General features: G+C 42.1%; 1 protein-coding gene across 9 annotated transcripts in view; it reads right to left on the bottom strand.

The window, feature by feature from the left end:
• PLEKHA7 (pleckstrin homology domain containing A7) overlaps positions 1-16894 on the bottom strand; it is a 137233-nt gene extending 120339 nt beyond the window's left edge. For all 9 annotated transcript variants that reach the window (XM_064163613.1, XM_064163617.1, XM_064163614.1 and 6 more), the window contains exons 1-3: positions 16433-16894; positions 16210-16286; positions 15974-16031 (exon numbers count right to left, since the gene is read on the bottom strand). In XM_064163613.1, coding sequence (XP_064019683.1) covers positions 15974-16031; positions 16210-16286; positions 16433-16515 — 218 coding nt within the window. In that variant the 5' untranslated portion in view covers positions 16516-16894. The remainder of the gene's footprint in view (positions 1-15973; positions 16032-16209; positions 16287-16432) is intronic.
• Between the last annotated feature and the right edge of the window lie 61 nt (positions 16895-16955).

The raw sequence follows: 16955 nt of genomic DNA, 5'->3' as shown, positions 1-16955 counted from the left end.
AACTTGTAAATACACAATTTCAGTGCAGTTTTGATTTATTAACTGGAGTATTTTAGAACATTAACACAAGCAAAAATTTAGAGAAATAAAACTAAAGGTATTTTTGTGACTTCAGTTATGGACAGAGACCTGCTATTCAGGTTGGTTATGAAAGAAATGAAACACTTTTTGCGTTTGAAATGTTAATTTGGTGAGGAAAAAAAAATAACATTAAAACAATGTAGCCAAATTTGATAGAGACAGGATTTGTGTCAACTTTTCCCAATTCTCAATGCTACTTTCCCAGTATTTGCTGATGTTTTCATCCCAAGTTTGGCTCACCAAACTGAGAGCCTGTGCAACCCTCTGCAAGGCTTAAACTGCCATATGTTAAAAAAACAAACAAACAAACATGATAAATCCTACCATGGGGTTGTTTTGCGTTCCGTGAGATCGGAAAGCCCCTGAAGATTAGTTGAGCTGGCATAACAAACTGAACCTGCCAGAACGATTCACTTGGCTTATATGCTGTTCCTTGTGGCCATATGAGGAATGCTCGAAAACAGATGTATTTCAACTCAGATAAACTCTTCTGGCACTCTGCTCTCTCTCTGAGTAAAGAGCTCCCTTATCACATGACGGCTTAGGAATCAAGATAAACAACTGAAGTGCACAAAGCATCATCTCACCTGAGCAGAGCACAGGCTGGAGGACGCCTCCATGTCGTTAGGAGGATAAGCACTCACAGAGGACAGGCACATACATGTCCCAGGCACAAGATGAAGCAATCTCCTGCTGACATCCTCCTGCACATGGAGGAAACAACAGCCATAGTTCTTCCAGGGCATACAGAAGGAAACTGGCTCAGTGCACTCCAAAGGGTGAGTATCTCCAAACTGAATGGCGAGGCAAAATTACTATGCACTATTTTTTCCACCCACTATTGCTGATCTTGAGCGGTAAAATGCAAGCTCTATAAATGTTAGCATTACAGTAGCTTGCATTACTTTACTTGTCTTTTGTTCTACATAAACAGAACAAAAGTATATGCTATTCTCATGATCACAGTCTTCCACACTGAACCACAGTATTTGATGTTACTGGTCCTAAAAGGAAAACAGCTCTAGCGTATTCAATATCAAATTTTCTTCTGAGTAATCAATACTAGGGAGATTATTCTTCACCAGAACAGAACTGTGAATATAACACAATTCTACTTTGAATTTTCAGGCTTTATGCAGTTACAAAAAATCATTTGACAATTTCACATTAACTCGGAAAACAAACATCTCAAAATGCTCTTTCTCTAGTTCCATAACTAAGGAACTTGGAGAAAAAAGACAGTGTTTCAATTGGGTTTTAAGATTAATCCAAATTAAGACATTTTAAAGTGCGTTTATTACTTAATAGTTGCAGAGTTGGCACCAAAAATGCCCTCTTGTGGCACAGCAGAACCCTGCAGAGCCTGCCCTCGGTTCTCTCAACTTTAATCCCTAAGTCATGCATTCTTGTTTTATTTTAAAACTGAGTTAGGAAAGCACATAATAAGCTGAACTAAAACCAGATACAACGTTCAGACTTTGAGTGAATGCATGTGAGTGGTTCTTTCCATTTTCCTTTTTTTGGGTAAGTAGTGAGAACATCTGTCCCCTCCTGTGAATCTCAGCAGAATCAATTTCCTGGGGAATGCTGTTCTGGGATCAAAGGACTGCCACTCTGGCAGATTTCTGAGCAGTGTGTACCTTTGTGCTGTTTGAAATCTTTTACTAAAGAATATGTGTAACAAAACTTCACTTCAACATCTCCAAGACACAAACACTTGCAAAAGGCTGCCTCCCTCTCATCCCCACAGATCACTAATTCTCAGAAGTGTACCTCTGAGCAGCAGAGAAACAATCAACAGATAGCTACAATCAACACACTGCCACACAGCACATTTGTTCTCCCATGAAGTGTGCAAATGCTTCTGTTCCTGGAAATGTGACTGTGATGGCTCTGGTGATATTCTTTGAAAGCAGCACCTTTCATATAGTTTGTTTTATGGTTTTTTTTTTTCCTGCTTTTAACTCTTCATCAGCCCAAACATGAACACAGTCGTTCATTTGCAAGCAAACCAATAAAGCACTAAGAAAACCTTTCACCTGAAGCCGGACTTCAGCAGGTACTGAAAGGCTGGTGCCCATCGAGCGGGGAAAGTCTCTCATCTTGCATCTACAATATCCCCAGTTAAGAGCACATTCTTTAACAGATCATTTCCCAGCCGATGGCAATCAGGGCTGCTCGGGCAGCCTGCCAGATTATTCATGAGGACAGCCACTAACAGCTTGTTTCCCCGGTCCTGCCCCCGTGTAAACAGTCTGCCGTGAAAGGTGTTACTCTGTTTTTTCAAAACAGAGCTTGAGTAGGAAGCAATTGTTTGTAAGCACAAGAATGACATATTTCAGCTGCTAGTTCATCTGCAACAACCCAGAGCGTGGTCATATTTCACTCATGGGTGCTCATGACGAGCTCTGGGAGCGAGCTGGCCATGGTGCACAGCACTGTGCATCCAAGCTGCTGAACAACCGAGTTTGGAGGTGTCCAGGCTGGCCGAAAGAAAAACCAATCAAACAAAAAACACAGCCACATTTTGGTCAAACAGGAAAATACTCAACCAGTATTTTCACCTCAGTACAATAATAAAAAATGAGTAGAAAACCCACACAGTACTTTCATAACATATTACAAACCCTCAAACAAGCCTTAGAAAATAACATATTCAATATTTGTCTGAAACTTCCTTCTCAGGCAGAAACCACTCGTGTTTAGTTTATACAAAGGCATTTTTCAGAGTTTTCAATTCAAGTTCCAAGAAAAAAAACTTAAATACTTGTCATAAAAACAGTATCTTTAAAAATAATAATTTCTTCCTTAGTGATATCACTGTCTCATTTTACCTGCAAGAGCACAGATGTAAGCTTTAAAAGCAAACAAAAAAACCCCTTTTCACAAGTGTCACTGAGCTCTTTCTCAAACCCTGGTTTGCACCTGGCTGAGCTGAAAGCCTCCCTGCGTGGTGAGATGCACACACTGTGGGCCTAACTGTATCCCATTCTTCTGTAGCAGTTTGGTGCCCTCAAATGACACCACTTCATGCTGTGGTCATGGAAAGGCACATGTGCCTGATACTGAACATACAAGCAGATTCCCTGGGACAAAGCCTTGTTAGCCATGATGCAAAGCTTTGAAACCACACAGGATTATGGCAAGAGATTTACCAAACCAGCCCAACAACAAATGAGTAGAATCTGAGATGTTTTGACCATCTTCTTCATGCAGCATTTCCACTGATTCTCAAAGAGAAGTCATAAAGCTGCATTCTTAACAAATCTAACAGTCCAATAACCCTTTTCTTTCTTAGTACAACAAAGCTTTTCATCCCTTTTGAAATCAGTAAGTCAATAAATCTTTTCAAAATTATCCTAGTTTGTGTCTATTTTCTACATCCTGGTCTTGCTACTTAGAACTTAATTATTATCAGACACTGAGTAAAACCAAGTCATTAGAAGATCTACAAAACCAGTTAAATGGTCAAGATTTCAACCCACCAAAGCTGCAGCTTTTCATACAACCGTACGTTGTTCTCCTCCCCTGCCTGCAGAACATAAGAAAGACGTGGCTATGTACACATGCCTATGTAAAAGCAGTATAAGAAAAGAAAAAGAAGTCCACACATTTCCTGATTATCTGAGAACAGCAATTAAGCCACACCTAAAGCTGGAAGAGAGGCAACTTGAATCAGTAGTATGCAGCCTAAAGAGGCTTCCTCTTCAACCAGCCTTCCTCAAGCATATCATAACGAGAATTCCTCTCCCTTAATTCAGCCTAGACCACTAACCTCTGCTGTCCCAGGATGTTTGCAGCTCTCTCTGCCTCTGTCTTCGAATCCTGGGAGGAAATTCTCAGTCTCTGTACCCACCCATCTTGACTCAGCAAGTCTCCTCTCCAGAACCCCAACCTACCCACTCAGGCAGAGAACACAATTTCCCAACCCTTACAGGAAGTAACTCCTCATAGTCCTTCAGCAGTTGAATGCTGAGGTCTGTCACTTGCAATTTCACTTCAGTATCCGCACATTTAATCAGATAGATTCATTACACAGGTCACAAATATGTCAGTTTTCTTGAAACTAGGAGCATTTCCCCATCAGTTAGAACATCTACACCACCACTAGTACCAACTGTGTGGAGGTGGCAAGTGTTCAGCTGTCTGTTGCAGGTCTCTGCAGGTGTTTGCAGCTGCTCTTGGCAGTCAAGACAACATACTGTACAGGATATCCCTACCCAGGTCAATTTTTCAAAGGCATCTGTGACAGGCAATCTAAAGAGAAGCCTATACTTAAATAAAAAAATCGACATTAAGTATATACAAATGAGTAGTCCATCTGAGCGGGTTGGTCTGCCTTTCCTCCAAGCAGTTAAGCTGTTGCTTTCCAAAACAGAACATCTCTAAAAACCGGTTTTATTATAGTTTTTTTAAAGTTTATTTCCAGAGAAGCAATACCTAACTACAAACTTGATCTTCATGCCCTATAGAAACTGTTTTCAACAGTGGGGGTGGGGAGAGGTATCAACCTAAGAGCCAGAAAGCTTTAAAAGACATTCCTCTGCTGTCATATTTCAAATTAAGTACAAACTCCTTCCTCTAATTGTTAGTCCTGTTGACAAGAGTGGTAATTAAACATCTTTTTTTTTTTAATAATTAAAAGCCTCACTGTAAGATTTACTCTAGTCTAGCTGAGTATTCCATGAGTGACGAGAGTCTTTACCCAATCAGTGGTCAAGGCTCACACTTCAAAAACAAGGAAAATTAACAGCGTAACAACTATAAGCTAAAGGCTTACTGGAAATCTCTGACTGCCCTCTTAACAGCTGAAACAGTTCACTTCCAGGAAGGACAGCAAACTGCCCCAAAGCTTTTGAAAAAGATACTTTTTTTTTTTTCCCTAGCATCAATGTCCAATTCTGAAAAAATCCTCACAGTCGTTTGTCTCAGTAAGTAGCATCTTTATAACATGATCTTATGAAAATGGCAAGTGCTGACCTCTTACAAGATTTAATTATCCAACATGAAATGTAAAAAAAAGCTTCCACCAGTCAGTCTTTGACCTGCTTGGGCTTCAAGAGCAGTTTTTGCAGGAGAAGGAAAGAAGCTCTTAGCTGTATCATTATAAATGTATTTGAACTTAAATGCATTTTGCTACAAACTGATTAGGTAGAAGGGATAATTTCCTTGTCAAAATCCTCCAGTATCAGAGCTTGCATCTCTATTAATGAATGGGAACCATTATAAAATTAATTGCTGACTTAGATGGAAGGACAAAAGAAAAAACTTTTACACCTCTCTTCCCACCCCACCCCCACCTCCACCTCCGATATTTACTATTTAAAATTCCAGGGGGTTGTGCTTAGATGTTCTTAATGGCAGATGAAGCATCAAGTATCTTGATGTGAGACCCTATCAGGAGCTTTTCAACATGTATGCATGTGTGACTAAGTGAACACAACAATGTAACACAAATCTTCCCTAGCTTATTGGAAACACCCCAATTCAACATCATTCTTTTCAATTTCACGTACCTGTAACAGGTGGGGATAAAGTAATTCCTCCACCTCTAAACTCCTCTCAGAACTTTGTTTAATGCTTTAGCTTCCTGATAGGCACATAGAAAATATTTCCCTTTCTTATTGTGCTAATTCAGGTTAACAGATATGTCAGAAGCTGAAAAATCTACCAGGAACACACCTAAGTTGCTTTTACTTTTTGCAACTGATAACATGCTAGCAATGGAAGAAGTTTACATGGTTCTCAATTAAAAACTGTAAAAAATGATCAAAATCTACTATTTAAAATTATGTTAAGCACTCAAAAAATTTACCACAAAACGAAAAAGATAAATTCATCTTTAGCACATATTAAAAAGAAACATTTTCTTCTCGCTCACTTCAGAAGTGAAATGTAACTGGGACCCATATATTTACTGCCACAATTTGTTTTGTAACCTCTACTCCAGATCACCATTCATCTCTGGAACCACTGGTGTGGTGTGAAATAACCACTGAAGGATTTCTAACAAACTCAGAAAAATCCAAAACACTACACAAATTACTACAGATAAGCAAAACTGTTTCAACTGTTAAGTAAGGTGTATTTCATAGCGTGATTGCTTCTGAAGACAATGGTTTCAATAAATGCTAGCTTCTCTACCTCCCCACAAAAGGTAGATTTTTGATTATTAAACAACATATGGTTTTGTCTACCTCACAAACAGTTAAGAGATTCCAGGAAGACTCATTTTCCTTACAAAAACCAATTCCTACACAGCAGGTTCAGATGCTTCCTAAATATTTTTCAATATTTGAAGCAGAGCTCAACCTGAAGCAAACCACAGCACAGGTGAGAATTAAGCATACTACCTCTGAATCAATCGAAAACACAGGAGCTTTCCCAATTCTGCTGCTCCACCCCAATTCTTCACACGGGGGGCATCCTCCTTGTTTTCCCCCCTTCAGCCCGTATCATTTACCAATACTATTTAACAGTTTATTTGTAACTGTCCACCATTTGCTCAAGAATTTATTCTCCCCAGAGAACTCTTTCACCACATAAATATATAATGCACTCCTGATCTTCAACAAAAGGCTTTACCAAGTAGTGAAAATTACATATAATACACCACACCCATAAGCATAGTTTTGCTGGCAGATATTTAAACATTCTGCTGAAATAAGACTAAGAGATTTATTAGTCTAAGTATTAGGAAAACCTCCATTTCTTTTCCTTCGATCCAAAGTAGGCATTGAATTCAAGCAGTAAGAGGTTAATTTGCAGACCACACATTTAAAACACTCAAAAATGGCTTTAAAAGACACCTATTTAAAATAAAAAAAAAGGAGAGAGAATAAAAAACAAGCCTTTTGCCCTGATTTACACTCCTTGAAAAACAAACAGTGCCTCTAGATTTCCGTTGCTCTCCATCATACTAATACCAGTCCCCTAAATCAATCAAAGTGAGTCTTTCTTCTGCCTAGAAAAGGGACAGCAAAATAACAGCAAAAATCAAAGAACTAACCATAAAAGTGAAAGTTGATGTTCAAGTTAGCCTGAAGACGACTGCAAAACTATTACTTTTGGAAACAAATAAGCAACTTGCAAAAAGTCAACACTGCTTTTTTTTTTTCAGATTAAATAAAGTAGAAAATTAAAAGCTGCTTTTCTGCTTTGTCATATTTGACAACCAGCACCTACAGAGAGTTCCTGGAGAAGAAAATAAAAATCACCTTTATGCTGCAGAATCAACAATATTTTCAAAATGCTCAATATTCTGCTCTGAGTTCAAGACATTTGGCCTTTAGAACATAAATAAAAGAATATAATGGAAGTCTTTGACAAAGAATTGGCAAAGAATTGTAAATAAAATCCAGTATTACTCAAATGCTTCATTTGAGCAGTGTATCTCAATCTCATTTTAAAAGTTTTGGTGGTTTTGGTTACACCTTTAATTAAAGACAGCACTTTTAAAGATACAGATAAGCAATAGGGACAACAAGGGTTTAAACAGAAAACTTCAGGCAGCTATGCACATACCTACTATGTATTAGTAAAAAGCTTTTGGATCTGTCTAGACAGGTCAGTGATGTTCTTGCCAAGCACTACATGGCAGACAACCAAAAAAAAAAGGGTTGGGCGCTATACCAGATTCTTCTTGGATTTTAACATCTTTAATTACAAATCTGCTTTTACATTCTAAGCTTTGCTTCTAAGGACTGCATCTCAGAGCAGACCTTGTAAAACTGTCTTATAGCGCTCCAGGAAAAGACAATTAAACTACAAATAATATAAGGTTTTAGCCCCATCCTTTACCATTTTCAGAGCCAAGGTCATAAAAGTCCCTGTTTTTAAAAAAGCACATGTAGGAGGCATAGACAAAACAAATTTGATTTAACAGTAAATTAGAATGTACAGTCATACCAGATAGAATCAGATGTGTTATTAAGTAAATGTGACAGCACATTATTCAAGCCAGTCTTTGCAAGGATGCAGCACTATAGTACTGAAGCAGTACACTTAATCTGCACCAAGGAAATGTAAATATTTGAGTTGATGGCAAACTTGATCAGTTGTGAGGTGAAAACTCATTTAGCATAATCCATCTGAAGCAAACAGAATAATGGCAAAATGCAGGGCACAAAACTTGGGAGAAAAACCTGCAACCATGTACTTCACACACCCTTCTCTTCACCAAGGCTATTGCTAAGATTGTTTAGTATTGCCAGATTCCCTTGGAAACAGTACTTCTTTTGTTTCCTCCATTATAAACTATAAAAACATCTTGCATTATAAATTTGCCTGCAGACAGGTAACCCTTTTACCTAGGTGCAGCTGCTGGAGAGTTTAACAGTTACTGACAGATTAAGAAGCACCCCTTTTCAACAAAATATGTAGTACTAATATCAAGATTCTGCTGTTTGAGACCCATTACTTACCAGAAAAGAATTAATAACATGTAAAACAAAATTAAAAGTGTTGACTAGATTATCTGATAAAGCAGACATTACTCGTTTCTAAAAGCAGCCTGAAATGTAACACAGGAGTACAAAAGCTGTTTTTCAGACTTCAAGAATACCTACCCAGTACAACTGCAGTTATTGTTAAACTTTACATTAAGACAGACCTTCATAAATATTGAAACCCTCATTGCAACATGCAGCTCCACGAAACACACACATGTTCACCTGCACAGAGATTCACTGAATTCCCCACTGCTGTGGGAAAGAGGATGAATGAACGAAGTTTCCTGGCAGGTTCATGTTAAGGAAGCTAGAATGACTACAAAACAAAATGCAGATGCTGGCAGCTCTGGAGAACCAGCTTCTCCTCTTGTTTCTGAACTACAACACAAGAAAACCATATAACCCCAACTAGAACAAAAGAATGTTCCTCTGTTTCCTAGACAACTCAGATTTTCAGAAGAGTTCAATACCCAAAACAATGTCTCGCATTAATGGGAACTATGCTTTAAGTGTGTGTTATCCTTACTGACCTCCTTAGGTAGTCAAAATTCAGTTTTCCAACCTGTGTATACTGTAAGAAAAGCAATCAAGGACTGACAAACCAAACAACCAAGCAGAGTACTTTTTGGTTCAGCCTTGTTTTAAAAACAAACAAAATCCTGTCCCTCCCCTGAAACACTCCTTCCTCCCCCAAGGAACACACACAGCGTTCATTCATACACACTGCTGAATCAAACCACACGTGGCACGGTTTTCATGCTCCATTCCTGGTTTGCTCTTCCAGAGGGCACTCCTGCCTCTTTCTAGGGCTAAAGTGAAATACTTCTTTTACTGTCTGCAATCCTCAGAAGTCACTACCTGAGCATTAATATATCACCATCTTATTCACTGTTTATGGAGTGAACGTTTTAACTACCACTAAAAGGACACCTAACTGTTACCCTGACTTGAATAAACCATATCTATAGCATCTACCTAGGATGCAAAATATTCCCAGCTCAGATCTATTCACAACTCAGGAGAACAAAATTTATGGAACAGGCTGTCTCAACGAAGGACAAGAAATCGAGCAACTTGTACAAGCAACACTGTTTACTTCTACTGTACGCAGTCCTTTTTGCTCATGGCCCTAGTGGAACACTTACAGGAAGAAGAATGAAGAGCGCCACACGGACTGAGCCCCTTCCGGGCAGGTCTTCTCTCACTGCCTCATGTCCTGCCAGTAAACCAGTAGAGGCCGCTCAAGACCGTCTGTCGCTCCGGCACAACTGCAGCATGGGACAGCTTCCCTACTCCTTTCAACACCAAAGCCACTTCCAGCGTTTTTCTTCCACTTCTCCACTTCATACCTGCTTTTCCACTTGCACGAAGTACCTCAGTGAAGTCTAGTCACCTCACAGGCAATTCCTGTTTGACTTCTAGTAAGTTAAATCTAGTCATGACCTACAGATTGCTGCATATGGTGCCCCTCAAGATTGATCCAAACTAGAGCTTTATACCCTTCGCTGCAGAACCAGTTAAGGTTTCTGTCCCTTAAAAGTTTCTCCGTGACATTTTACATCACACAAGGGTCTTTCATTTTTTCCAGAGACCATCCTCATATTTGCAAGTGATGGTAAAAATGTATTTGCTTTTAGTTGGTGAGGTTCTCATGAGGTTCCAGATACCTAATTTTTATTTCAATTCAGGAACTCAAACTGGTTACACACAGCAGCGTGAAGTACCTCACAGGCTCACTCCTCACGGAGAGATTTCACATCAGTCCATACTTAGACACTAATGGAGAACTTTTATTTAAGCACAGGTTCAAGAACCAGAAGGAAAATCCTGTATATGGAAGATCTTATAATGAGGGACAGCACTACTCCTTACAGTAGTTAAATCACAGAATCATCCGGGTTGGAAGAGACTTCCAAGATCATCCAGTCCAGCCTGTCACCCAGCCCTGTCCAATCAACTAGACCATGGCACTAAGTGCCTCATCCACTCTTTTCTTCAACACCTTCAGGGATGGTGACTCCACCACCTCCCTGGGCAGCCCATTCCAATGCCAATCACTCTCTCTGGGAAGAACTTCCTCCTAACATCCAGCCTAGACCTCCCCTGGCACAACTTGAGACTGTGTCCCCTTGTTCTGTTGCTGGTTGACTGGGAGAAGAGACCAACCCCCACCTGGCTACCTTCAGGTAGTTGTAAACAGCAATGAGGTCATTCCTGAGCCTCCTCTTCTCCAGGCTAAACAACCCCAGCTCCCTCAGCCTCTCCTCACAGGGCTTGTGTTCCAGGCCTCTCACCAGAGACCATCCAGGAAGAAAGGGACCTGGGGGTACTGGTAGATAGTAGCTGAACATGAGCCAGTACATGTTCACAGGTGGTCAAGAGAGGCAACGGCACCCTGGCCTGAATCAGGAATAGTGTGGCCAGTAGGACAAGGGAGGTTATGCTTCCCCTGTACTCAACACTGGTCAGGCCACACCTTGAGTCCTATGTCCAGTTGTGGGCCCCTCAATTCAAGAGAGATGTTGATACACTGGAATGTGTCCAGAGAAGTTGCTTTTGCAGCAATAACCACCACAGAAAAATACAGCAAGAATAAAAAACATTTGTATTTGCAGCAGGCCATGAAGCACCTCCAGTAAATAGTGGTTTAAACCTCACCTAAATAGCCATGAAAAAGCTACAGTCTTCTATATCCTACTAGGAGCAGGGACAACAGGAATTCTGCAAAGCAGAAGAAACTGTTCATTAAACTTATTAATGAGATTATAAAATATCTTCTCCAATAATCCTAAAGTCAGAACTGAATAATCTAGACAGTCTCTACCCTTCGGGCTTCAGTGATTAAACAATCATTAACTGGGTATCATCTACAGCCTGCACTGGGTACAACTGAGCTCTTGTGTGGTTTTCAGTGACGTGGTATCTGGACATACACATTTGGCACAGCACAATCAGAAGTTACAGAGGCAGACCTCAGTTTGGTGTTCTTTGCTCTTTTACTATTTCCAAATACTTGAAATACACACCATGTGTACCTCCTACCCACAGTAAAAGGTAAACAAAAGAAGCAAAGCACTACAAATGCATTTCCAGACTACTGCTATAAACAATGGTCATTTCATTAAGTTTTCTTGCTTGTACATCCACTGCTACCCAAAGAAGAGACCAAACTGGACTAAACACTGATTTAAGAAATAAGCAAGTAAACTTCAGACACTTAAGTGCTGATTTCCACTTTTTTGTTCTTCATTTTAGGCTACAGTTTGAGTGCAGCATTACCTTTGAGATGTGAGGTGTTATTAGTGCATTCTAAAACCTCTCTAGCAGCAGTAACCTTTTTTTCACCATACTTCTCTACAAGCCAGTTAGGTATCTAATACTGGAAAGATGGATACTTTCACATGAATACTCCATCTTTCAAAGCTGTAAGAGGTGACAAAAAAGCATTCCAGACTGTCAAAACTTTCAAACTTCCCTACGTCTCTTGGATTATCAGAAGATAATCACAAGGAAGTAGAAACAAAAGCCTGAACTATATAATGCACACACAAACTGTTTTTTTTCCCTGGATGTCCTTCCCCAAAACAAGAGTCTGCCAACCATGCTTCCACTGCACAGCAGCAACTCAACCACCAGACACAAACCAGAGCAAGTACTGTCAAGTCCTCATTCATCTCCACATATGCTCACTAACAATATCCTTTCTGCAGCAAGTCTAACATAAAGCAGTTGCCCAAACACAACATACTTCAATAATCACTGTCAGAGAAAACAAACAAGAAAAGGGTAGAAAAGAGCAGGACAAGCAGTCATTGTCAGGAAATGCAACATTCTATGGTCTATGGTCATACCTGAATTGATATTCCTCTTCCACTAGATCAAAGTTTGGCATATGAAGAAAACTGAATGGGATTTTGTTAGAAAAAAATGCTAAATTGTTGTATTTATATACTTTTGTCGCTCAAAGAAGAACAGAATTAAAGAAAAAAAGCCTAACAGTTCACAAGCAATGGTGACAAAACTGCAACCTTTCATAATCAGCATCTATATGGAGCAGAGCTGACTATGTCATGTCTTTGAGTACCAAACATGCTGAGGCTGCACATATGCAAAGACAAAACTGTATAAAAATTGTCCCATTCTCTCCTTAAGACAAGCTATTTAAGTTTCAAACAAGCTACAAAACTACTAAATGGAGATCCAGAAGAATCAGTATATACACATCACTCACTTGAAGTTTTAGGTAGTGGTTTTAGGATAAAAGGCAGACCTGTGCTGATAGTGTTTGCCACTATGAAGAAAATCTAAAGACTAATCAGAGCAGCTAAAATCATTCAGGAAGGCATGGATGTGCATAAATGGGAAGAATAGAAAGTAGCTTCACACATGGCTTCCTAACACAAATTCATCTTAAAAGTTAAGCAGTAAAGGAGACCTGGGTGCATGAGTCAACTGGCAGCGTTCATATGTGCTGTCAGTGTGGGTGTCTTCCTCAAACAAGCAAACAACCTAAAATGCAAAAAGCTGAGAAATTTTGAGAGTCAAGAAAGCACTTCTGCTGCTCGAGAGTCTCACAAAAGCTCATTTCAGCATATCATTCTGTTCCCTCACTTGCAACAAAGATGAGTCCATATTGCAAGAGGTGCAGATAAGAACTCCAGCATAATCAACCAGATGGAGAGTCCTTTTTAAGAGGCTGGGTAAAGAATTCACCTTATTTAATTGACCAAAACAAGACTAAGAGGGGATGTGATTTCAAACAAACATCTTGAGTAAATAACCAAAGGGAAGAAATAAAAACTAAAGGACAACTGCTTAACTGTAAAATGGCACCAACACATAAAAATGTTATGAAGCAGAGCACATGAATTTGGAAAGCTTTTGTCCAATAGGAGTGGAGTTGTGGGAAGTTTTCAATCTCCCAGTACGTGGAAAGGGGAGAAAAGCTTACCAGGTAAAAGCCTGAACAGGTTATAAACGTTTGGTTTACTATATGATGTTTCAAAGTTGTCCATAGTACTGAAGTAATAAAAACATGGAAGTAAATGGATATAGGATTCTTAAGTCAAAGGCAACTCACATGCAATGTTTTATCTAATATTTTGATGACTGTTGTACCAGAAATGTTGAGTTAGCTTATATACATTTAAATAGTGTTTGACATTGATTCCTGGATTGTTTTAAGTAGAAATCCTAGTAATACTCTACTTTCATTATAAAATACTTACATAATATTTAAGAGAAGAGTTACAAGAGGCAAAGAAATTGACCAAAGAGGAAAACTACTGCAAGTTGTATTAACAGTAGAAATTATCACAGAGAGCTTACTCAAAGCATTCCTCCTAACACTTCTCAATAAATTAGTAGTCAAGAAGTGACAATATACTCAGGAAATTTCTGTGGATGACACCAGATAGCAAACCACTACCAGTAAAAGAGAACTGGACAGTTACATAGGAGACCTCCTGAGTTTTGTGATCTGGGATGCCAGAAAATGGAAATCATGCCTTCAGGGACCAGTAACCTTTTCTATAAGCTGAGAATTCATCACATGGAAGCAGTATAGGCAGAATGCACAGAGCAGTGAGGTATGGAAATCCTCATCTAAGGATGCTGGTGTTTACATGAGCACAAGGGGAGCTCAATGTGTTCATAGATGAAATTCCACTTGGCTCAGGAACCTTCTGAGCTGAAAATAGAGAGGCTAAAGCAGTGCTGGGGAATGTATCACTGCTGAAGAGGACACGATATGAGGTGAATCTCTGGTGTGAAGCAGTGCAGCTGAAGAGATATATTTCCAGAAATTGCAGCCACTCCTTGCAGAACTTTGCCTGGCTTAAAAATGTTTTTAGTTTATCCACCTGCTCTGTAAAACACACTCTAATGCAGATTCCATTTCCTGCAGCATTCCCAGATCAAGGTAAAGAATGCTATTAGCACAAATTATGGCAATGCATTGCACACAACTATAATTTAATGGATCAGAAATTAAAAGCTTTGTAATTGCCTGGCAAACAAGACACAAGAATGCTCTTCCAAATATAACAGCTGGGAAAAGGAATCCAGACTGTTCTTAAATTGCACCACTAAGCTTCCAGAAAGACAGAAAGCCACACAGATGCACTCCTGCAAAGAACAACATTTGTGTTTATGTATCTGTGTAAAAGACCTGTTCACACTAAACTGCAGTTATTTTTTCGAGTTCTAACAGTCACCTGTGTAACCAGAAGAACTTTTATGCCTTTCTTTCAGTGCACTGGGACCAGTTCAAGTGTGGCAGAATTCAGCTGCTCTGCAATGCCTTGCTGTTATCATCTGTTGAGGGCTAAACTAACTACCCAGTCCAGCACTCTAAGTAATTCTGGCTTGGCCACATATAGACTGATGGGCTTTCTCCACCATTGTAAGGAAAAAAAAGACATTCTAGGATCATCTGGAATTTTACTTAACGAACATCCTACCATGCAAGGCATTTATGATGCTTTCAGTCAACTTCTCCTTCTCCTGGCCCAGTATCATTCTCAAGTTTGATCCTCACTAAATGCCTCAATTTTGTCAAAGGTATTTCAAAACTAGACACCTGTAATGCAGTTGTCAGCAACGACAGGAGACTGTGTCAAATGACCTGGGTTAACCACCCAAATCCAGCATTCTCCAATTTTCTTCTGTTGGTTTCACTAAGTTTGTGATGCTTTCGGACCTCCAAAGGAAAATGCAGTATCCTATGGGACGCACAACTCTGTTTTTACATTAATGTTTACATTTGCAACAGCCTCACATACATAACGTTTGAAGGAAGATCTTTTAATTACGCTATTTAACTGCAACGTGCTTAAATCTCACAGAATGAAAAGCGACTTAACAGGCCGCACAGCTCAAGTTTTTTGCTGCTCTCCAAGCGGCATGCAGTACATAAAAGATTCAGCAGCTACCACCGACCCAGGCAAGGCGAACTCGTCCGTTCGGCTCGTCCACAGGAAGCCACAACCGAGAGCCTTCGGCCGGACACTCCCTAGTGCTGCCTTCACGGCCGCCAGCGATTTACAATGAAAAAAACACCCATTCACCTTCAACGACCCTGACCGGCGTTGACCATGCAACGCTCCACCTGCCACAAACCGCACTTTAAATACCAGGAAGCGGGAAGGGAACCTCAACGAGGGCTGAAGAGCCGCCTCAGGGAAACCTGTTGCTAGCCGCCGAGAGCGCGGCGGGCGGGGGGACCTGTATCCCGCCCTGCCGCCAACTTTCCCCATCCGCTGCTGAGACCGCACTCCCCCCTGTCACTGTACCCCGCGTTGATCGTTAAATAAAATGGGCGGACGTGCCGAGTTGGTAAGAAAGGAGAAAAGGAGGTTGATACGGCCCGGCGACCCCTCACCACTCCAGCTCCCGCCAGAGGCGGGCGGGCGGGCCGGGGCCGCGCCGAGGGCTGTACTCACTCGATGAAGTAGCTGGCGCCCTCCTCCGAGAATCCCTCCTCCCAGCCGCGGGGCAAGTCTGCAGGGCAGGAGCAGAGGGAGAGAAAGAAAGCAGGGAAGGAAAAGTAAGAACTTCGCCCGCGCCTCCGAACTGCTTCCAGCGGCCGCTGGGGGAGGGGGTGAGGAGGGGTAACGCAGCTGCTGCTAACGGTGCGCGGGGCGAGCGCAAGGCGGGGGGGCCGCCCTCAGGCACCCACCTGAGCGGATCATGTGGCCGGAGTTGACGGGCTCCCCGGTGCGAGGATGCAGCCAAGTGGTGGTGCGGGTCAGGTCACTGGGAGGGAGAAGCGGAAACATGCACCTGTTAGTGACTGCGTGCGGTCGGCGGGGAGAGACAGAAGCGAGCAGCGGCAGGAGCGGGGCCACCCTCCGCCCGTGCACCCCTTCCCCCGGTGTCCCCGCCCGCCGGCGCCCCCTTACTCGATGAAGAAGACTCGGCCGTCCCTGCAGACGCCGTAGGACCAGTGCTCAGGTAGAGTGTCCCGCCCCACCGCCGCCGCCATGTTCGCCGTGCGCGCAGCCAGCCAGCCAGCCGGCCGGGGAGGGGGTGCGGGCGGGCGATCGGCCGGCGCTCGGCGCCCGGCTCTGCCCGGCTCTGCTCGGCAGCGCCACCGCGGTCGCCAGCGGCGCGGCTTCCCGGCGCGGGTGCGGGGCGACACCTCCCGCCCTCAGGCTGCAGCGCCTGTCCCAGGGCAGCGGCGGGGAGTCCGCGGGAGCCGGAGGTGGCGGCGGCCGCCTTTGTCCGCCGCTGCCCCGCGCGGGCTCCTACTGCGTCCCTTCAGGGCCCAGGGGAGCCGCCCTCTGTCACCCTCGAGCCTCAGAACAGCGCGGCGGCCGCAGGGGTGTCACCCCAGCAACTAGCAGCGTGCCGCGGGGGCAAGAGCAGCCCCCAGGCTCTGGCAGACAGGGAGCGCATCCTCAGAGAAGAGGCTGGATGAGTGTC

This window comes from Pogoniulus pusillus, chromosome 24 (genome assembly GCF_015220805.1).
Source record: "Pogoniulus pusillus isolate bPogPus1 chromosome 24, bPogPus1.pri, whole genome shotgun sequence".
In the NCBI taxonomy this organism is placed as follows: domain Eukaryota; kingdom Metazoa; phylum Chordata; class Aves; order Piciformes; family Lybiidae; genus Pogoniulus; species Pogoniulus pusillus.
Note: the sequence above shows the minus strand (reverse complement) of the source record. Positions and strands in the feature narration are given on the sequence as shown.